The sequence below is a fragment of the Dissoconium aciculare genome, assembly GCF_010015565.1.
Source record: "Dissoconium aciculare CBS 342.82 unplaced genomic scaffold K489scaffold_14, whole genome shotgun sequence".
Taxonomy (NCBI): domain Eukaryota; kingdom Fungi; phylum Ascomycota; class Dothideomycetes; order Mycosphaerellales; family Dissoconiaceae; genus Dissoconium; species Dissoconium aciculare.
The window spans coordinates 5,341-25,854 of record NW_022984964.1 but is presented as its reverse complement, the minus strand read 5'-3'; the positions used below and the strand labels follow the sequence as shown (position 1 = coordinate 25,854).

The 20,514-nt window shown below is 51.9% G+C and overlaps 11 protein-coding genes across 11 annotated transcripts; 4 read left to right on the top strand and 7 right to left on the bottom strand.

The window, feature by feature from the left end:
* Positions 1 to 37: 37 nt before the first annotated feature.
* K489DRAFT_412985 (uncharacterized protein) lies at positions 38 to 1,672 on the bottom strand (the record flags this gene model as incomplete). Its single annotated transcript, XM_033607992.1, has 1 exon — positions 38 to 1,672. The coding sequence occupies one exon, from the start codon at positions 1,670 to 1,672 to the stop codon at positions 38 to 40; it is 1,635 nt and encodes a 544-aa protein (XP_033456087.1).
* A 262-nt stretch (positions 1,673 to 1,934) lies between these two features.
* K489DRAFT_434398 (uncharacterized protein) lies at positions 1,935 to 2,871 on the top strand (the record flags this gene model as incomplete). Its single annotated transcript, XM_033608554.1, has 1 exon — positions 1,935 to 2,871. Exon 1 carries the CDS (start codon positions 2,023 to 2,025, stop codon positions 2,869 to 2,871), a length of 849 nt encoding a protein of 282 aa, XP_033456086.1. The 5' UTR covers positions 1,935 to 2,022.
* A 59-nt stretch (positions 2,872 to 2,930) lies between these two features.
* Positions 2,931 to 4,039, bottom strand: K489DRAFT_72492 (uncharacterized protein). Its single transcript, XM_033608871.1, has 2 exons — positions 3,661 to 4,039; positions 2,931 to 3,592 (listed from the first exon to the last, which is right to left on the bottom strand). Exons 1-2 carry the CDS (start codon positions 3,974 to 3,976, stop codon positions 2,991 to 2,993), a joined length of 918 nt encoding a protein of 305 aa, XP_033456085.1. The 5' UTR covers positions 3,977 to 4,039; the 3' UTR covers positions 2,931 to 2,990.
* Positions 4,040 to 5,787: 1,748 nt separating this feature from the next.
* Positions 5,788 to 6,491, bottom strand: K489DRAFT_72421 (uncharacterized protein). The gene has a single exon (XM_033608869.1). The coding sequence runs from the start codon at positions 6,291 to 6,293 to the stop codon at positions 5,844 to 5,846; it is 450 nt and encodes a 149-aa protein (XP_033456084.1). The 5' UTR covers positions 6,294 to 6,491; the 3' UTR covers positions 5,788 to 5,843.
* Positions 6,409 to 7,846, top strand: K489DRAFT_72430 (Zinc/iron permease). Its single transcript, XM_033608870.1, has 2 exons — positions 6,409 to 6,974; positions 7,029 to 7,846. Exons 1-2 carry the CDS (start codon positions 6,524 to 6,526, stop codon positions 7,691 to 7,693), a joined length of 1,116 nt encoding a protein of 371 aa, XP_033456083.1. The 5' UTR covers positions 6,409 to 6,523; the 3' UTR covers positions 7,694 to 7,846.
* A 367-nt stretch (positions 7,847 to 8,213) lies between these two features.
* On the bottom strand, positions 8,214 to 8,882 carry K489DRAFT_373522 (uncharacterized protein; the record flags this gene model as incomplete). The annotated part of the gene is made up of 1 exon (XM_033603428.1): positions 8,214 to 8,882. One exon carries the CDS (start codon positions 8,880 to 8,882, stop codon positions 8,214 to 8,216), a length of 669 nt encoding a protein of 222 aa, XP_033456082.1.
* Positions 8,883 to 9,422: 540 nt separating this feature from the next.
* K489DRAFT_293073 (uncharacterized protein) lies at positions 9,423 to 9,740 on the bottom strand (the record flags this gene model as incomplete). Its single annotated transcript, XM_033600242.1, has 1 exon — positions 9,423 to 9,740. A coding segment is annotated over one exon (318 nt), but the record flags the coding sequence as incomplete, so codon positions are not given.
* A 261-nt stretch (positions 9,741 to 10,001) lies between these two features.
* K489DRAFT_344853 (major facilitator superfamily transporter) lies at positions 10,002 to 11,938 on the bottom strand. The gene is made up of 3 exons (XM_033602322.1): positions 11,119 to 11,938; positions 10,774 to 11,008; positions 10,002 to 10,715 (listed from the first exon to the last, which is right to left on the bottom strand). The coding sequence occupies exons 1-3, from the start codon at positions 11,840 to 11,842 to the stop codon at positions 10,157 to 10,159; spliced, it is 1,518 nt and encodes a 505-aa protein (XP_033456080.1). The 5' UTR covers positions 11,843 to 11,938; the 3' UTR covers positions 10,002 to 10,156.
* Positions 11,939 to 12,893: 955 nt separating this feature from the next.
* K489DRAFT_383933 (uncharacterized protein) lies at positions 12,894 to 13,360 on the bottom strand. Its single transcript, XM_033605737.1, has one exon. It carries the CDS (start codon positions 13,267 to 13,269, stop codon positions 13,084 to 13,086), a length of 186 nt encoding a protein of 61 aa, XP_033456079.1. The 5' UTR covers positions 13,270 to 13,360; the 3' UTR covers positions 12,894 to 13,083.
* A 92-nt stretch (positions 13,361 to 13,452) lies between these two features.
* Positions 13,453 to 14,552, top strand: K489DRAFT_72410 (uncharacterized protein). The gene has a single exon (XM_033608868.1). It carries the CDS (start codon positions 13,570 to 13,572, stop codon positions 14,509 to 14,511), a length of 942 nt encoding a protein of 313 aa, XP_033456078.1. The 5' UTR covers positions 13,453 to 13,569; the 3' UTR covers positions 14,512 to 14,552.
* Positions 14,553 to 15,287: 735 nt separating this feature from the next.
* Positions 15,288 to 16,271, top strand: K489DRAFT_298899 (uncharacterized protein; the record flags this gene model as incomplete). The annotated part of the gene is made up of 2 exons (XM_033600363.1): positions 15,288 to 15,627; positions 15,808 to 16,271. Coding segments are annotated over 2 exons (804 nt in total), but the record flags the coding sequence as incomplete, so codon positions are not given.
* Between the last annotated feature and the right edge of the window lie 4,243 nt (positions 16,272 to 20,514).

Here is a 20,514-nt window from a genome sequence, read left to right as displayed (position 1 = left end):
CGTTCAGATTCGTGGAAGACCTGCCGAATACCTCCGATCATTCCGCCGATCGCTGACGCACTAGGCGATCCTTGAGCACAGCGACACGAGCAATATCGGCCAATAGTGATTCCTCGGTGTGATCTGCAGAACCTTTGCTGCGGCCGAACCAGCTCTTCTTCTCCGGCGTCGCATGTGTCTGTTCGAGCAGGCGCTCCAGCATCGTCTCCCAATTTCCAACAGCCGTGTTTAGACATTGCTGGCACTTCTTCTGGTTGTCCGCTCTTGAGCGCGGCGTGGATCCCGGGATACTCGCGTCTTGTGTCAAATTCGCCTCGGCGACCGACACGGCTTGTCGCGTCCAGGAGAGGCCCTGGTCTCGGTTCGCCGTTTGAGATTTACCTGCAGCCGAGGCAAACAGTATCTCGCCAATGTAGATCATCAATTCAGCGTCGTCACAGGTGGCTTGCTCTACAACTCGCGTGATCGGAGTGTCGCCCGAAGGAGGTGGTTGTGTAAAGTCAGGTTCTCGGAAGAGGGTCGACCAAATCCATGAGAATCGCGGGGGAGGATAGTCACTTAGTGACTGCGAAGGGGGGCGGCGAGTGGAGATAGGAGCGGTTCGTCGTGCGCGTAGCACGGATAGTAAGATGGGCAGCGCCTCGGAGACGTTCCCGACGATGGCGTGATGTTTCGCCAAAGCGGTGCTGGCGGTGAGAATGTTTGCTGTCGTTTCTGCTCCAGCTTTGAGCACGCCTGAGTCCTCATCAATGACTCTTGATGCATCGATTCCGTCCGGTAGTGCGCGCAAAGCAATGTCCACACCCCATTCGTACATCTCACCGGCACTGTCATGCAGGTTTTGATATTCCAACCAACTAGCATATGCTAGTGCCGCATCTAGTTTGTGCTTCGTGGTGAATCCAGTGCCGGTGAGAATGCGCATGTAGTATGTCTCGGGCGCGTCGAGAGGCCGTATGCAATTCTCCTCAAGCGGCGCCGCGCTCGATCCCATTGGTACAGGTCTTGGGTCGGGATTTGAGGGGCCGATTATGACTTCCCGAGAGAAGACGATGCCTCGCGTTGTGTCCAAGACCAGCTCGTCACAGTTTTCCGCACATTTGCCCAAGCTCATCACTGTCTCCACGTATCCTGCTCGCCATGCCCACGATTTGGCCGAGAAGTTGACTCCCGCGGTTCCTACTCCAGGAACGTAAATGTCACCACCGTTGTCCAAATCTTGACCGTCGATCTTGTCATCCTCCAACCGACGCAATACCTCTGCGAAGCCCAATCCTGCTCCAGCATAGTCCACAGCGTTGCCAATATTCAATTTGCGCGTGTCGTAGATTGCTCTTGCGTCTCTCAACGACTGTCGAGTCCAAAAAGTCCATTCTGCCGGAGTCGGATTCTCTTTCTCTGCCCATTCAAGCTGAAGTCCGAACCAAATTACTCCTCCAAGACCGAGAGCAGTCCAAGCTATCGTAGTCCATTTGATTGCAGCACGAGTCTCCGAAAGAACCCAGTCCTTCGTTTCTGTAGTGAGTTGTCGTGTTTGCTGATACGTATGTGGCCGTTTCGATCGTCGATATGATGATCGCGATATCCGGACGATGCTCGCTGGTCTTGTGAAAGTTGGCGCATCTCGAAGCTGTGAAAAGCTCCGGGCTGCACATCTGAATGCGCCGGACATTGATCTCGACGGAGTTGCTTGGACAGCTCGCAAGATATTTGGTTTTATCATTGTCCGCATATTGTGATTGACACCAAGTCTTGATGCCATTTTCTAGTTATTATCCATCGGGCCTCGTTGACCGACGAGCGAAGCCTGATACCTTTCTGATGAGACTGACTCAAATTATCTCCGACATCGAGCGGAGGAGAGCGGTTAGGGTTGTGTAAGCCCAATCTCATAGGTTGAAAGACAAAAGTATTCCGGCACTGAGAATTAATGCGTCGTCTTCCAATCTAGTGTTCGGAGGTATAGTATCAAGAGTACTATTCTCTCTTGTATTAACCTTTATTGAAACATCCAGACTGACAATGGTTCCGGCGGTGATCGAAGACGATACAACTGCGAGAACGCAACAGCAATTTGTGTCAAACTTGGGGCTGCATGATCGGCTCGATGATCTCTGGACAGCATTTCTGCACCAGCTAGACAAATACCAATCAGCGCAAGTGGCAATTCAAAAGCAGCTGTCATCCGGATTCTTTGCATTAGCTCAAGCAAATTTTGGCAAGGTCTCAGGGCGACCATACGGCCGCGATTATTATGACCAGCGAGCTGTCGCCAGCATTCGTGTCCGTGTCAAGCAAAAGCTGACTTCAGGGGATGGTCATCACGAATCAGAAGGGCCCGAGGATTTAGAGATCTACGATCATGCAGAAGGGGGCATCGACAGCGCTCTAGCTCATGACGTGAAGAAGTTTTCGGTTGATGACAGCCTCGACTCTTCTAAGGTAGCTACGAATATGGCCACGAGCGGAATTGCAGGGAGCGAAGCCGGGCCCAATTTGCCAGGAAAATCTTCACATCGTTCTCAAGAGGAAGAAATTCCAAGGGCCCAGGATTGCAATGGTCAATCAAAAGAAACTGGGCATGATTCGCCCATCGGTTCGCTGCATGACAATGAAGAAGTCGTCGAGCGGGATCCTACCGATCCTCTCCGCTCGTTTGCTGGAGGAATCTTGATACCGCCTTTGCTACGTAAGACACAAGGCTCCTTCGCGACGCTGTTCCGAGCAGAGAACAAGCCAGAAGTCGATGAGACCGAGTGTTTTATCTTACAAGCGGTCATGGCTGCAAAATCGATGCGACAGATAGAGACAGAGATCAGGAGAATGAGGAAGACCATACGTAAGGCGGAGAAGGATGCCGGGATGAATTGAGAATCACGACCATCAGTTCGACACAGCCCTCTTCTTTCACGGACACTGGTCTTGGCCCAAGTGTCGCGAGCACCGCTCGTCCTGTGCCAAGCCATGTCTCTTTACTTGATCAAGTCGGTTCAGAAGAAAAGCAACTCCACTCCTTTATCGTCGGCTTCTTTTGTATACTTCTCCTTCAAGTCGGGTCGTGTGAGGAGTTGGACGAGTTGCAGTGCCGTATCCTTCATATCCAAAATACCCCGCTTCTTCTGATCGATATGTGATGCATCGATCACGATGCGCTCGAGATCTTTCGTTGATAGCGCACCTATGGAAGAAGCGTTAGTTTCATTACGTACCATAACAAAGCACCTGCGCTGTAATAACATACCGTCATTCATTAGATCGATGAGCCGCTGTGGGGTGCCAACGCCAATGCCCATCCTCGTCTTTGAAACCATCTCTATTGCCTCCTTGATCTTGATGTGCTTAGCGAACAGCTTCGCAACCATGGACTTCTCACTCTGAAATTTCCTCAACGCTCGTGTGACATCCGCTGCTCGTAGCCCAGCTCCTGCCACTACCAATGTATGCGGAGTACCATTCTTTGGTGGTGCATCTGAGAGCTTCTTCGCTCCTCGGGTGTTCGTTCTCCTCGGTGCAGCAAATTGCTCGAGGAACGGTGCAATGTTTTCGGTTGTCCGAGGCTGTTCGTATTTTGTTGTGTCGACAATTGCTCCCCCTGTTCAACTCAGACTTAGTCAGGGTTTCTGTGAATAAGAAAGAAGGACTCCAAGCAGCGCGTCTTACCAGGTACAAACATGTCCTCCAGTTCCATCAAGCTTAGATCGGGTTTGAATCTCTTCGTCCGTTGCGCAAGATGATCCACCAGCAGCCGACTATCCATGTGCGCAATCGCATGATTGACACCCAACTCAGCGTCCAGACTTTCGTCCTCAATGTCCTTGGGCTTCTTCAATGTGCGCTTCTTTTTCCTGGCGGCTTTCTTCGCTTCCGCAGAGTCCTCATTGCTGCGCTTCCTCTTCTTCGTGGCTTGATCGTTGTCGGATGATGAGATATCCTCTATGAGAGGCACACCCGCTTGGTCGCCATCAGAGTCTGACATCGAGATATGTTGCAATTGTCATTGATGTGCCGAGTGCAAAGGACCTTCACGTGTCAAGTTTCATGATTTTTTTTTGGAATTGACAGTAGGGTTACGTGTGACGTCGCAAAAGCCCCGATGTGGCATAGCCACGCGATGAACTTCGATGATCGCCCGTGCGATCCTTGACACCTCACGTTGACACTCCTTCATTCTTTTGACCTTTCTTATCGCTTGCAGTGGAAATATGAAACGGATAAGGTCCAACTCTCAAATCGAATATTTCGCGATAGACGTGATCTGCGACTTATGAACCTTAACGAATACACCGAGCATTATGTTGCTCCGCAATTCGAAAGCGCTCAAAGCTGCCTGTAATAAACAGCACCACAGCGCAGTGGGACAAATCCCCTGCAGCCCGTGTACAGCAGAAATATCAATAATGGCATAACCATACTCACCGATTTACAGACCGAGGACGCCGTACATGTCGATTCTCCAGAGGATACCTGGGCAGGTAGGAGTGGATGACTTACCGCGGACCGGTTTCCAAGCCGATTGCCTTGTTCGCGAGAAGAGAAGTTAATGATTTCGTTACGGACTGGCAATATTCATGCCCAACATCTATCTCATCAGACATAACGTCCACGGCATTTGCATGTTCGACACCAATCGAGTCTTCTTTCATGGCGAATGCCGATCAGACTCTGACGGCGAATGCTGACCACGCTTTAATGGCGTCTGCTGACCACGCTGGGCTGCATCTTCACTCGCTCTGCACTTGCTATCGCCAAGCGCCAGATCTCTGCAAGTGGAGCAGCACTCATGTCATCGCTTGCAAGATGACCCGGAAGCCGAAACATGATCAGCCTGCATCACGGCCTACATGGCTGAAGACATTGCGCTGCTTGCCGAGAACGTTGGCATTTGGGTCATGACAGCGAACTGCCGTTAACGAAGTCATCCGTGGAGAGACGATTGGAACGAAACAGAGACAACATCGTCTTGGTACAGGTGCGCATAATATTTCAAGGGAGCCACCAGATCGTTCGTTGACAGCATCAGCACCAGTCCTCTGCTGCTAAACAGGAAGCTCTTCTTCTGACGGATGTGCGAGACGCCTAGTCAGCTCGCCGATTCGGTGGGTTTGTCCGCGGCCGGGACGCCCATGTTGCTCCAGCGCCCGAACCGGAGCCGACTCTGCTCGACGCACGAGATGCTCAGTCAGCCCGCCGCTCGGGTGGCACTGTTCGCGGTCGCGACGTGGAGGTTACTCTGGCCCCCGAGCCCTATAATCCAGCAGCAGAGGTCCAACCTCTGGCCTTCTCCCGATGGCGGAGACGTCGAGGTCATTCAGACTTCAACATCACTGTCCACGTTTGTCACTCGTTACGTTTAGCGGCATGATCAGTGTCAACCCATGTTCGAGCGTCTGTCGCTACGGGTTCGCAGCATCATTGATATTTTTGAGCGTCTCCGATTGAATTACAGTTCTGAATTATTCGCGGATAACACCTATGCAGGAGGCATCCTTTTCTATGCTATACCAACTTCAAGTAGAGTCAATTATCTCGTCTCCTCTCCCGGTATTTAGATGTCTCATTCTGTCACTGTAGATTTCCGGCCTCCAGAGCTGCAACTCACGATAAGGCCTGTGGTTGGACTTTGGGTTGTGTGGCAGACAACTCACAGCCCTCGAACCGAAGCAATGCAATTGATTTAGCTTTAATAATTTGCGAGAACTGGGCATGAGTACATGTCGAATGTCAAGATAATCGCCTGATCGTAGCGCGGGGGGATGCGTGCGGCCGCTGAGGATATTCTCCCAAAGAGGAGATGTAAGAGACTTCCCGCCTCTTACTAGTGTGGCAAGCAAATGCAGAAAGTTCTATGCGCACGTTTTGCTTGACGGCATTGTTCTTCCCGAGTCTGGCGTGAATGCCAAGCCGCGTGAGCTGACCACGGCCGGAGTTGTTTCGGGTGTTTCCGGTCCAGAGTTCTCTGTGCCGCACCAACCACTTTGTGATTTCCAGAAATGGGCCGAAGTCTTCACACACTCACGGCACACTGAAGCCGATGAGACAAGATGTCCAGAACATCGCAGCGAGCGATGTTCTCGGAGCCAACCTCGGAACGAGAGTAGGATTGCATGAAAATGTTCGCTGTTTGAAAGTAGGCAGCCCGTTCGGCGGCAGAAGCCGGTCCCGCAGTCGAGCGAACATCTTGGCGAAGGATCTCGCCACGCCTCGCGGACGTCACCGCAACTTCCTCCCTGTGCCAATGGACAGAAATTTGCTAATAATAACGGATTGAAATGACTGAAATGGTCTCGCCGCATTCTCCTGGTTGATTCGGGCGGTCAAAGGATTCGGGATTGCTGCTGATCCGGCCCGTGGGTCCAACATGACTTCCTTTTCATATAACTTGTTGCCCGCCGATATTCGAATGGCTTCCATGGAAGGTGTCTCCCGAACATATCACGCCCGAGCTGTCCCGCACCAAGTGGAGAACAAAGAGAACATTGAAAGCATCTGAAAAGTTCTCAAGATTACCCGGGAAAGTGCCACGATGTCGACATGCGCTGAAGGTTCTCGTAAAGAGGACTACAACCTGAGCCTTCATGTCGGCGCACTATTCATAATCCTCAGTGTCTCGGCCGGTGCATGCGCGCTGCCGGTCCTTGCGACACGCATTCCACAGCTGCGAATCCCAGCGCGAGCACTTTTCGTCTTCCGTCACTTCGGTACTGGGGTCCTCATCGCGACAGCTTTCGTACATTTGTTTCCGACAGCCTTTGTGAACCTGACAAATCCATGCCTTCCGGAGTTTTTCAGCAAGACGTATCCGGCGCTTGCTGGTGCGATCGCCCTGGGAGCAGTCTTCATAATAACGATAGCGGAGATGATATTCAGCCCTGGACGATCACTTTGCGCGGGGCCAGAAATGGAGCAACACGTTGCGAACGTCTTGAATGTACCTACGGTGCGCGCCTCGATGGAAATCGGCGGTCTGGGTCTGAGTAAGGTATCATGAAAGCGTGAAATCGAATTCCGACACTGACAAAACAACGCAGCACCATCGCCTGTCGATGCATCAAGATTTGGACGTAAAAATAGCCTACTTTCGACCCCTGCCATTGCAGTAAGCACGCCTGGTATAGGTGCGCCATCTGGGCTCGTGGACGGGTCACGCCGATTCAGTGACGACAGCTTCAGTAGCATTGAGGCAGAGAAGAACGAACGGGAACGTCGCAAGCTCGTCGTACAATGCATGCTACTCGAATGCGGAATTCTGTTTCACAGCGTCTTCATCGGGATGGCATTAGCGGTTGCCGTAGGTAGCGAGCAGGTCATTCTTCTTATTGCGATTGCTTTCCATCAAACTTTCGAAGGTCTCGCGCTCGGCTCCCGGATTGCGGCAATTGGCTGGCGTTCCAAGGCTCTCCAGCCTTGGTTCATGGCCCTGGCTTACGGATGCACGACACCTTTAGGTCAAGCAATTGGAATTGCTACCAGGGATCTCTACGACCCTGACAGCGAGACCGGCTTACTGGTCGTCGGGATTTGCAACGCCATTTCTGCAGGGCTCCTCACCTACACCAGTCTAGTCGACCTGTTGTCAGAGGATTTCTTGAGCGAATCTAGCTGGCGGATTTTAAGGGGAACAAGAAGGGTCATGGCGGCATCGCTAGTCTTTGCCGGAGCTTTCTGCATGAGTTTAATCGGCGCATGGGCGTGAGGCCCATCATCGACTGTCTTTAGCGACGCCTCATAAATGCATGACTTTTACTTGTTCGTTCCCGGTCTTACCCATCACAGTCTCTCGAAGGGGTCGTGCTGTCGCCTTCGCTCATGCTTCCTGAGATCGTTAAGCCTTGATCTTCGCAGTCAGAAGACCTCGCTGTTCGAAGCTACTCGCTCAAGGGGGAGGGACGTGAGGGTTACAACATATTTTGAGTCGATTTCCCAAGCATATCGAATCTACACCCGAACAGAAGGAAGAGAACGACAAAATCACTGTAAAGAATCTTTCTACTACGCGACATGTTATGTTCGAAATATTTACAAGTCATTGAACAAGTCGGAAGAGGTGGTATCCTTGGAAATGCCCAACTTTCCGTCAATCCGTCGAACAGCACTGCATCTAACAACTCCCATGTCCCGCTTATGGATCAGATTACCCCCGTTGAAGGGGTTTTGGATTTCACCAAGCCGTCAGGAGTTGCACCAAAGCTGAACACGGACTAATCGCCAGCGCTCTACGGGGTGGGCTCGGCTTGAGCTGCTCGCTTGACCTCGCGCACGGTGGGAGTTGCTGGTTCAGCATCGCGTGTAGTGATACTCTGAAGCTCAGCATCTCGTCGAGTGGCGACCTGGGGCTCAGCATCGCGAGGCCAGCCCTTGCCTCCGACAAAGTTTCCTTGTGCCTCAGCCTCTCGTTTTCCAGGAGCGAAGGTGACTTGTGGTTCAGCCTCACGTCCCTGGACGATGGTCTGAGCCTCACGCCTGAGAACGACGGTATCGAAAGTAGTTTGAGTGATTCCGTCCCGCTTTGAGCAGCAAGGAAATCCGGCACTTTGAGCGTCAGCCTCCCGCTCGAGCAGGGGAGCTGCTGTGGCTTCCGGGAGAAAGTCACGTGCTGAGATAGGTCCTCCGTCGCTTTGAGGAGCGGCATCACGAGCTGTGACTGGAAATCCGTCGCTTTGAAGAGCAGCATTACGACCCGAGATAGGAAATCCGGCGCTTTGAGCAGCAGCGTCTCTCTCGAGCAGAGGGGCCTCTGTAGGTTCGGGACCAGCGTCGCGACCCGAGCAGCATGGAATTGCGGCGCTTTGAGGAGCAGCATCCCTTTCGAAGACCTCAAGCGCAGTCGTTGTGTTGGCAATTGCAAGCAGTGTCGCTACAGAGAGGATCTGTTGATAACGCATTCTGAGGGTCGAGGCTTGATTCGAGGGGGGCAGGGACTTTGATTGAGTCTGATTGAGAAATGATTTTGCTTTGAGATGAGTGGTTGGTAATCAAGACATTCGTCGCCTTCTATATATCCTCCTGCAGACTGCTAATCGTCCGCTCTTGGAAGAGATCGTAGCTCCTAGCTTGCACCGATGATGTGATACTGATGACCCGACGTACCGTTACTTTGAGGGACCGTCATGATGTCGGACTCCCGATGCACTTGGAGGTCGGCGCGCTAGAAAGTCGGCGCGCTTGGAGATCGGCCCGATGATAGTTCTAATGCCTCGTTATCCTGTCGCTGACGTGCTCAAAATCACGCCTCACGGTCGCGGTATCGTTGTAGATCCCGTGAACCCAATGATTCTGGATGTTCAAGAGAAGTTTAGCTCTTTTCTCGGAGTTTGGCTGAGGCCATGACGGCTGCGAAACAGGCGCGCCTTATTGCCATTTCTGTGCTTCGGTCCGAACAGTAATATCCGATATTCGCTCGTCACCTAGCGTTGATTGGTGCAGAGCGCATCCAAGTATCTCATGCGAGAGCCATCGTCTTGGGCTACTTCTTGCTGCATCTTGTCGGTCCAGGTGAAGCCGTAGTGGAAAAGGGTGCCCATCCGCCTTGCTAGGTCAATGGCGCCCTGTTTCCGGAGCACTGTTCCGTCGTCGGCCACAGCACCATGAAAGGTGTCCCAGAACAACGCCCTCAATTCGGTGTGCCTATCAAGGTAATGCCAGCCGTGCGCGTCCATGTAGCATAGAATATTCTCCAGGCCCCAGAGATTCAAGCCGAATGGAAGAATCTCTGTCTCGGCCCAGTCGATGACTCCCGTGAGACTCCCGCAGGAAGTCCAACTTTCACGCCATTTCAATACGCATACCAACCGCAGTATCATAGGTTTTCGTCCATTTTACAAGACATCTCATGCGAGCAAAGAAGCAAGGAGCCGCAGAATCAGAAGGCACAAGCTTCACTATCGATGCGCCGACAAATGTATCATCTTCGATCGCTCCTCTATTTCGAATAAGTGAGAAGAACACATGGGAGGTCACGCCGCGTACACGGATCGCACAGGACACTGTATCATGGCGACGTAGAGGGTAATTCATGTTCATGTCATTAATCATGAAAATATACACATCCGCCTTGTACAACGTCCAGCCATCATGATCACTCCGCAAGTATTGCCGGAGATGAGAGAGACAGGTTTCACGTTGGCCCACAAGTGGATCATCCAACACGACGTTTCCATCAGATTCCATAGTTTCGGTTGGCCAAGTGATCGCCCGAGAATCTCTTCCTCCATGATGGCCCGAAGACATAGACAAAAGGCATCATAAGGCCAGAGAAAGCGATGATGCCGAGATAGATCGAGAAGGTTGGGAGATAGCCGAGGTCGACGATCCAGTCCGATGCCCACAAGATGAGAAAGAAGGCCATAATCCAACGGAACGTCGCGACATTGACCAAGACTGGGCCCGCGATGTGCGGGTAGCTCTCCAGAACGTACACGGTCGTGATGGTACTTACTCCCAGGAAGCCGAACGTAGTGAAAGCAAGACTCAGGAGGAAAACCATCCAGTGGTACTTGGTCTGATTGCCACCGCTAAGACCGAAAAGCAAAGTGCCAAGCATGCTGGATGCCCATGGTAGAGCGAGGTTGATGAGCTGGTTCTCTGGAAGTCGTCGCCCCCGCGATTTCGCTGCAAGGTTCGCTGTCCAGTCGGCAAAAGGCCCAGTAACGAGGACGATGAAGCCAGCGGCAATGAGGATCGGAATAAGGCATAAACCGATGTTTTGAAAGGGCCACCTTTGTGTCAAGAGTCGTTAGTATAAAGCACGGGATGCCTTAAGAACGATGCACTTACGACCAAGGTTGAACAAGCAGAGCGGGAGCCGCCGAAAATCCGGCGGCGAACCCGCCTGCAATCACAGCTCCATTGAGGATGGTGACGAAGAAGATGGACGGGTAGAAAAAGGTCGAGATTGTGTCAAGCAGCGCTTGGCCTCCCTTGTTGAACTGGAAACCATTGTACAGGGACAGGTTTGTTTTCCAAGTTCGCGGTGGGTAGTGGACCTCTGCATCATCGCGCGGAATACCATCTGTCGAGCGGGCGTTAGCAATAAAACTTTCATTCACTCGTGGCGCATTGAACCAAGGTGAGGATAACATCGCTGCAGATGAGTCACAAGACAATAGTACGAAGACTTACCCATTTCGTCTCGGGTGCGGTACCATCGAGTCTCAGGTAGGAAGAAAAATACACCAACGAGAAAGAATGAGGCAGCAATCGCAGTGGCATGATAGATCCAGCGCCAGGAGAGGTTGACAATCATGAATGGCGCCGAGAAGCCGATCGCAATGATAATGACACCCTGGGCGGCGAACGCGGCCGAGATCCAAGTGTTTCGCTGGTGTACCGGCACGATATCTTGAATAATGAATGGAATCAGACTCTCAACCGAGCCAGCTCCAATTGCCTGGAGGCAACGTGCAATGATGTGGGTATCCAGAGAATCGCTCTCCCCTGCCCACGCAGCTCCAGCAATTGCGACGAGCCCAGCTATGAGGATGACAGGACGACGGCCGATCGAGATGCCCAACGGCACGAGGAATAAATTCGCGACGCTAATGACCAGGAGGGGCATGGTTGCCAGGAAGTAGACCTTGAAAATCGGAGGACCACCGAGATACTCGAGCGCCATGAGAGGGTTGCTTCCGGCGGGAAATCCACCAGCAGTATTGGCGAGGGCTGGCAAGAACGTCGAAGGGTCAATCCCGGCGTATTGAATTGCGAAAACGGGGAGCGCAGCACCGAGGATCAATTCTGCGGACATGATCAATGCGCCGAAGAAGGAGAGACATCCTAGTCCAAGGATTTTGTGCCATTTCGAAATGTTCATCGGATCTCTGGGATCTCGAGTTGCTGCCGGCATGACGACGATGTCTCCATCTCGCTTGAGGTAGCTTTCGACGATGGCTCGGAACGTCGTCGGCTTTTCAGCAACATCTGTAGACCCATCGCTGGGCGCAACACCAACAGCGGCGCCGACCTTTTCGTTGTCATCCATCGTCATAGCGATGGGTGTCGAGGTGTACTAGTAGAAGGGAGACAGGCAATTGAGCAGACGCAGCATGCGAGCGTCGCAAATGTATAGATTCGAGAGGGATGTAGGACGTGGGCGGGGCCATCCATGATTATAACCATGTCGATTGTAGTAGTAATTTCATCTCGGCGGCCAAAGTATCTCGACCAGGACAGCATGCCGCAGTTTTGAATTTGTAGCCACTAAAGCTCAACCGGGATACCAGACCGCAATGCACAGGGACAATTTGCTTGCACATGATTGGACATTGGATCGTCTAGGCCAATCACGATGCTTTCCCAATTCGAAACCAGGTAGTTTCTCCGCACAGCGGAGATCTCCAGGGTCCCCGGCATCTGGGCTTCTGGGGTATTCGTTGGAAGAGTCGCGACTGTGAACGGGTTTGGGACAGATCGGAAAGCCTATTCCGGGGCTGATGTGGGGTAGAACCCACCTCGGCACGCGATATCGAGAGTGATTCCTTCGCGCTCTCGTGACAGTCCTGGAGCATGGCGTTAGGGTTATGTAGGTGTAGTGGATGTTGGCACCAGCTGGGCACACGCCTGGATCGACTTCTGCTTTTCTCCCTCTAATTACAGATGTCTGACCAGAACGGCTTTCGTGAGAAAGCAGATTGGTGGCATATGATGTCATCGCTGGTAATTTGATGGCGAGAACGATGCTCGTTCTTTGATACCTAGGAGTTCTATTATCCGGATCTTCGCTCGTGCGATAAGGCTTCGATCGGAGGCCTTCTCCAGTGCGGATGAGACCCAAATCCTCACAAGAAATCATCCTTGTACACTCGGCTTGAAGCATTCGACGCGGACGTCGTTAATATATGTCTATCGTGACGGCATTAACGTCTTATATCTTCTATCTTCGTCCTCGAAAGGAACATGCTCCCTCGCTTAAGTACATAGCATCGTATCGAACTACAGTATTGACGCTACACCCATCCTCGCTAGTCCTCAGGGCCGTACCAGCAAGGACGCGCATCCACCTTCAACACCAGCTGTACGCTTGTAGCGCTCGCCCCCTCCGCGTCGTCCTTATCTTCACTCCCCCTCTTTCACGTCGAGGCGTCCTTGCTACAAGAAGTCCCCTTGTTTTTCCCGCGCGGACTTTAGACACGCTGGCGGAGGGTCGTTTCCAGCGATGTCCTGTTTCATCACCTTGACGGTAACATCCACCGTGCGTGACAGTCGTATGGCGGTGAAGAATTTGTCGCTGAAAGAGAGCCCCGAGGTGATAAAGATGCCGAAGTCAAAGAACATGGCAAGGGCAGTGGAGGAGATCGCGAGGCTGCAGGATATCTAGAGGAAGAAAGCATCGTAACGGTAGATGGGAATTTAGGAATCGGTAGTGACGTTGGAAAGTCTGGCCGGCGCGAGCCGGGAGCTGTAGTTTGGTCTGAATAAGAAGGGGCCGAGTATTAGTTGATGTTCACTTTACACGAATCCCGAATCCCTCCGTTGTTGGGAAGTGACACAATACAGACGCGAACGAGACTGACAGACTGTCAGACTTACTGAAGGGGATGTTCAGACAGCAGATTGAGGGTCTAATTTCGGAGGATGCCCTTGAGAACATCTTTGCGTTTGCCTCGACTCACAGCTTGGCCCAGCTGCAGACCCGCTGACTTGCTAGCCCAAAAGGCAGCAAACATAGCCCGTATCTCATCCGCATTGCCGAGGACCGTTTGTGCGATTCTCCAGGGGTCTAGCGGGGCGTCAGCCATATCACAAAACTCGCCTAGCAGATCGGGGTTGAACGCATCCAAAGAGGCTTGGTTTCAAGACATACTTCCAAGGCCGCCAATTGGGCTACAGACACATTTTACCCGTCCCATGATAGGAAGGTTCAATCACAAAGTTGCTCCCGGACAGTGCATCCCTAGACGCTTTGCACAAATTCTTGACAAGGAACAGCGAAGGCAAGCTATTAAAACCATTAGCACAACTGTCGATACCATCTCCTCGCCACGATCGCGTATGGAGTGGTATTTCTTTTCACCGAACACGTCGTTCGCGGCAGTCAGAGAGATCATGACTCTGGGCGGGCAAGTACAACACGATAAACTCGAAGAGCGAATGCAGGGCTTCTATACTCTGATCAAGCTGATCATGGGACTACCAGGAGATTTCCCCGAGATCGCAAACATCTCATCCGCCTTGGGAACATCTCACCGTTCTGACGACCAAGAGGCAGCTCCGGCACATCTGCCGGGCTTCGTTTACTACTTTGATGTGGCAGCTGAAGGGACGCTTCCCGATGTGAAAATCAACATCCCGCTAAAAGGTTTTGGCAGGGACGATCTTAGTTTCGCGCAGGCAATATGCACCTGCATACAAGACCATGGATGGGGCAGGTACTGTGATCGATACTTGGGGATGCTGGCGAGGCTGTCGCCATGTGGAAATCTGGAAACGTCGCACTGTCTACTATCTATCGCAGCTTGCTTGCTGATACCGAACAGTCAGCTAGATCTTACCTCCTTCTTGGTAGCTCAGCAATAGTAGCATTTATGAAAGGCACAAAAAGCTCATACGAATTAGAACAATGGCCACGAAGCCCAGGTTCGCGCTCGGCGTTAGCCCTTTCAAGCATCAACTCCAGATTGGATGTAGAGTTGTCCGGGACAGTTGCGCATCGCAGCCGTATTGGATTGCGAGTCCTAGATTTGTAAATGCGCTGTTGTTATCACGAGTTCAATAGGACATATGTCGTCAGGGTTGGGAATATCATCGATCTTCTCATCGTCAAATGGCCACACCAAAGGACCTCCGCCCCCGCTTATTCCATGATGTACTTTGATTCTTGTATCCGGAAAGAGATTCGCGTATAACTTCATAGGGAGCCGTCAATATTTGATGACAACTGGATGAACTCTATTACTGTATCAGTGGTCCATGCACGCTGTCAGGATTTTCTGTGAGTGATTTTCCGTGAATTCATCAATATTTGATGCCAATTTTATGGTAATTTGACAGTCACCCAATGGTAGTCGTGATGGCGATTGATGGGTCGCAATTAATATGGAATTTTTCGTCAGTTATCCGTGCAAACGATCAAAATGGTCATATCATGATCACGTGACAGTCTTCAATACTTAGCACTTTTGGCGGATGGCCGCCGTCGGCCGCTGTCTGACTATCATTATCATAGCAATTAAATTGAAGTCCGCCTGACAGATTGATCGGCCGAAGCTGCTCTCTCCTCTGGAATGGACCAGCGCTACAATGATGGCTGCGATGCTGGTCCGGTCCAGCAAGAGAGCATGAGCTATGGTCTGCTGTCGGCACCGCACATGCTCTGTAACGTATTCTTACACCTTCCGCAACAGGATCTGTTACTGATCCAACGAGTCTGTCGCGTATGGCGTGGAGTAATCACCTCCAGCCGAGTGCTCCAGGCAGCGCTGTTCCTCCAACCGCCAGTAAACGCCGCAGTGAACGAATCGGTTCGAATGAACCCTCTCCTAGTGTCCCGCTTCCCGGCATTCTTCGACAATAAACCGGATCACATGAATGTAAACCCAACGGCACATTGCATGGGTCCCTACTTTACGACTCACTGGGCCGAGAGCATTCATCCCTGGGCACGATTCAGCCCCAAGAATGATCACTTAGATGGTGACTGCTCGTTCTCTAGAATCTTCTATCCTTCGCCCTCCGAGGCCTCGGCCCTCGACGAATTGTTCTTGCATCGTTCGTCCTTCCATGATTCGCCATCCGATAATTCGCCATTCAATGATCTGCCATCCGATGATGCCGAAGACCCAATTGTATTGGTATCTGATCCTCTTGTTGGAGTTCCGGAGCACCTCGACACCGACCGCACAGCAGCCTATCGACAACCTGAGGCGAGTTGGCGACGCATGCTCCCCTGCATCCCGCCGCCTGTAGAGCTCCAGGCTAGGTATCAAACCAACTCGTGGCCAAGAGCAGGCACAGTCCGCCGTCTCGGCTTCGATATTGAAGACGATTCTCGCCGCGACGAATGCGAGCGTCGCTGGTTGACATTCGGTCTTGTCTACGATGTCTTCGAGGCGGCTTGGTTTCGAAGCCAACCCTCGGCTGTCAGTCGGTGGCAATTCGACTGGACATTTCACGACCACCGGCCACAGATGCAAGTCCTTTCCTTCGACGATACATATTCACATGCAGCGACTGTAGAGGAGATGCACAATTCCGAGATGTATGGCGACCGAGAAGAATTGCGGGACTGCCTCCCAGACACACCCATCGGCGGCACCGGTCGTGTGCTGATCATGTTTTCGAAATACTCAAAGAAGGAGCAGAAATCGGCAGATGGCAGGAAACGATTCCGCGCAGACTTGGAACTCCAGCGGTTGGATGAGAATGCCATCGATTGGGACGAGGTGATACCCTATGAGATCGAAAACGACACCTCGTAGCCCTGTTGTTGAATAATATCCTCTACTCAAGTTCAGTTCTCACACATCTAGGAACCCCCTGCAGTTATTTCCCCGAGAGCACCGCAGATTTATATAGACATATCGAGGTGCGAACGTCAACATTGCCGCGCAGAATGCACGTTTGGAATTCTTCTACTTCTTCGCTATTTCTCGTACATTAGGGACAGTATTCTGTCTGGTAGATACTAGCGAAGATGCCGCAGTCGGAAGATCGTACCGGAGGCACCGTTAAACGAATCTTTCTACTCGACACATGGAGTCTCCCTTATTACGAATCTCGGATTAGTGAGGCTAAGCAGGGCCGAAGAGATCAACCGCGACTTGAAGCCCGCTTTGAATATTCTCCCAATCCGCGACAGTTGGATTTTTTTATCAAGATTTGATGGTTTTGTGTCTGCAAGGATTTGATGTTTCTGAATTCGCCGTAAGAGACGACCGCATTGCGTTCGGCTGCACCGATGAGTCACTACTTGCCTTTGAGATCGGTTGTACATATCTACAAGCGCAGGCTGACCATCGGGGCCCTTCTGAGGATAATATCGAGGGTTGAGAAGACTGGCCATTAGTTATCTTGATTCTTAAACACATAACTTATATCAATATGCGAAGTCTGTCCCGTCAGGCCCAGATTTCGCGCCGATGCTCCACTTCCTGTGTCTCGCTTTGAGTTAATTGTGGGTGTGCCCAACATCATCCAGGTATCGAAGCAAGGCCGCGCGGAGTCGCGTCCGACCGCGCAGCAGTCACCGCCGCTATTCCGAAAGCGAACATGAGGATTCAGCCTAGTAGCATTGGCCAGAAATTTGTTTGCAGCTGGGCAAAGCGACTTTCATTTGAACTCGAACAATACAACGCGAATCCAGTAGCCCCTCTAGGCTCGCCTGAGTACCTTCGTCATTGGCATAAAAATTGGTTGTTCATACGGAACCAGTGCTTTAGGTCATGTTATCGCATGCATGCATCGAAGCCTGCTCAGTACTGTCGTGGATGATGTCGTGGACGATGCGCGTACTCGATCGCAAGCTTTGATTTCCTGTTCGCCGCCAGTATCTACAATGTGAGGTGTGCTACCCTTCCACCCATTCTATCGCCGAACGCATATCGCGCTCCGCCCAAAATCTTGTCTAACGTCTCTCCAAGTGTCGCGAGCCACCCAGTGTAACAAGCTGGCAGTTGACATTATGGTCTATAACACGCTTCAATGCTGTCGCAATAAAATGATACTAAAGCCACATGATCGTTCGCAATTCTACCATCATATGCTGTAGTTCGCCAATAAATCCATTGTCTTGTTACGCCGCTATGTACGAATCCGCGTCCGAGCAGAATTGGACTTCGTCAGTTGATCGCATCGTTTCCGACCCATCTTTCCTTTTGTGTTTGTCGATCTCCTACCATACCTCGTTCTGTACTTGGTTAATATCTACTCCACACCTGCTCGTGAACATTGTGAAGCTGCGCGATCCCGAGCACTCCCGTAGACAAGTGTTGAAATGTGAGGAAGAAGGAAGAAGATTCTTTTTTTTCCCCTTTTTTTCTCGGAGGGTGGACAGACCCTATTTATGTACCCCTTGCCTGTCCACGCTATGCACCATTGCCACCAACATTTAACACTCCCCCTTGGTGGTAATCGATACTCCCCCGGATCCATATTTTCTATCCTCTTCATAAATCAAGTCACTTCACGCCCAACGCCATCCTGAATTCAATGAACTTATCCTTGTTCAGGGCCTTTGTCATCCCATCCGCGACCTGCTTTTGTGTTGGCACGTACTTCATGTCTACTGTGCCGTCTGCCACCTTCTCGCGTTGGAAGTGGTGTGTAACGTCGATATGCTTCGATCGATTGTGGTGCTCCGGGTTCCTCGCGAGGGCCATGGCTCCTTGGTTATCGCAGTAGATTATAGTTGCGCTGACCTGTGGTTGCTCTAGCTCCTTGAAGAGTTCTCTGAGCCATACCGCCTCCTTCGTAGCCTGGCCCTGACCGATGTATTCCGCTTCGCAGGAGGACAGTGCAACGACCGATTGTCTCTTGGCCTGCCAGGAGATTGGTCCACTTCCGACGTTGAATACGAATCCAGACGTGGAGCGTCGTGTGTTTGGGTCCCCTGCGTAGTCTGAGTCGGTGAAGCCGGTCAATGGCTGTAGTCGTCCCTCGTAGACCAATTTCATGTCCAGCGTGCCGCGCAGATACCGTAGGATTGTCTCGACAATCTTCCAATGCTCTTCTAGAGGGTTTGACCCATACCGACTGACGAGAGACACTGCGAATGCAATGTCCGGTCGTGACCCCAGCATTGCGTACATCAGGGATCCAACAGCACGTTGGTACTTGCTCCGCAGGGCGTCGGGTGCGGTGTATCCTTCTGGGATACGTGGCGGTTGAGCTTGATAAGCGGATATCGGTACTACGGCGACTTTCTGGTTCATTAGACCGAATTCATCAATGATCTTCTCGATATAGCCCTTCTGTCCAAGATAAAGCTTTCGGTGCGGCCGATCTCGATGAATGGTCATTCCCAAGTAGTAGCTGCACGGTCCGAGATCCGTCATCTGGAATCGCTCGTTCAGGCGCTGTTTGATCTCGCTAATGGACTCCTTCCGTGGTCCCAAGATCAGGAGGTCGTCAACGTAGACGGCAATGTATTCACCGTCCCTTGCGAAGACACTGTGGTCGGACGTAAGGGGCTCAAAGCCGAGCTCCTTTAGGTAAGTTGATAAAGTCTGGTACCAGATGCGTGGTGACTGCCGAAGCCCGTATAGTGCCTTCTGCAGGTGGCATACTGTGCCGGAGTTTCCATATCCCGTTGGATGCTCTACCCATACGTCCTCCTTAATCGCTCCGTATAGAAACGCCGTCTTGACGTCCATTTGTTCAATTTCAAGGTCCTCCGCAGCGGCAATAGCGAACAGCGCTTTGTAGCTCATTGGCTTTACGACCGTTGCAAAGGTTTCTGCGTAGTCGAGTCCCTCTTGTTGCTGGTCTCCTCGAACTACCCATCGAGCTTTGTACTTCAGGATGGAGCCGTCTGGTCCTCGCTTAAGCTTAAACACCCATCGTCCTGGAAGGATTCTCCTTCCGTGGAATGAAGGCTCGCTACGGTTGACCTCCTTCCACGTTTGATTGTCGGTCAGCGACTTCAGTTCATCCTCCATCGCTGCCTTCCATTCTTGCCACATCGAGTCCTGTTTGGCCTCCTCGTAACTCTTTGGTTCGTAGGGCTCGGCCGCCGTGTTGGCATGGTACGCGAGTAGGTGTAGGTTGCCGTCGATCCGAGAATTGATGCCTCGACCTATTCTCGTTGACCGACGAAAGCCTGGTCCTTCCTCGATCGTCCTGCTGTGCACGACCCTGGGGCCTGGAGCCACTTGTATAACGTCGTCGTCATCTGAGAGGGTCGCTGAAGGGATCATTACTCCCCCCGCTCCTAGCTCATCGGATTCGTCGCTATTTATGAGGTCTCCAGGTTCATTTTGACTCGTCGATGGGTCTAAGAGGGCCGAGTCTGGTACCCTCCGTGTATCCTCTCCCCCCCAGCTCGGCGACTCGGCTATATCGACGTCCTGTCGAGCTGTGGTTCGGGGTTCAGTTCTATCAATCACTGGGTCTACAGTGCTTCTGTGGTGCTTGGTTGGGGGCTCCTTATCGGAGCTTTCCTCCTCCTCACCAGCCCCGTTATTCTTTTCATCGAATACTACGTCCTTTACCCAGAAAGTTCTTCCGTAGTCATCAACGACGCGATAGTGTGAATCTTTCCGAAAGGCAAGAAGTCTTACGGCCCTTGACTGGCCGAACCTCGGTCGATCCTTCTTCGGGATTCTCGCCCATCCTTTAGATCCGATAATACGAATATGGCTCAAGTCTGGTTGTACCCCTTCCCATGCCTCGTAGGGTGTTGTTCCTAATCTCGTGCTAGGGCTTCGATTTCGGAGGTAGTTGATACCCTGGACGACTTCAGGCCAGTACTTGTCCGGGATGTTCTTGTCAATCATCGTTGGACGGAGCTTATTCTTGATTACGCGATTGAGGACTTCCGCGGCTCCGTTCTCCTGATGCTGGTCCGTTACCGTGAGCTCGTGG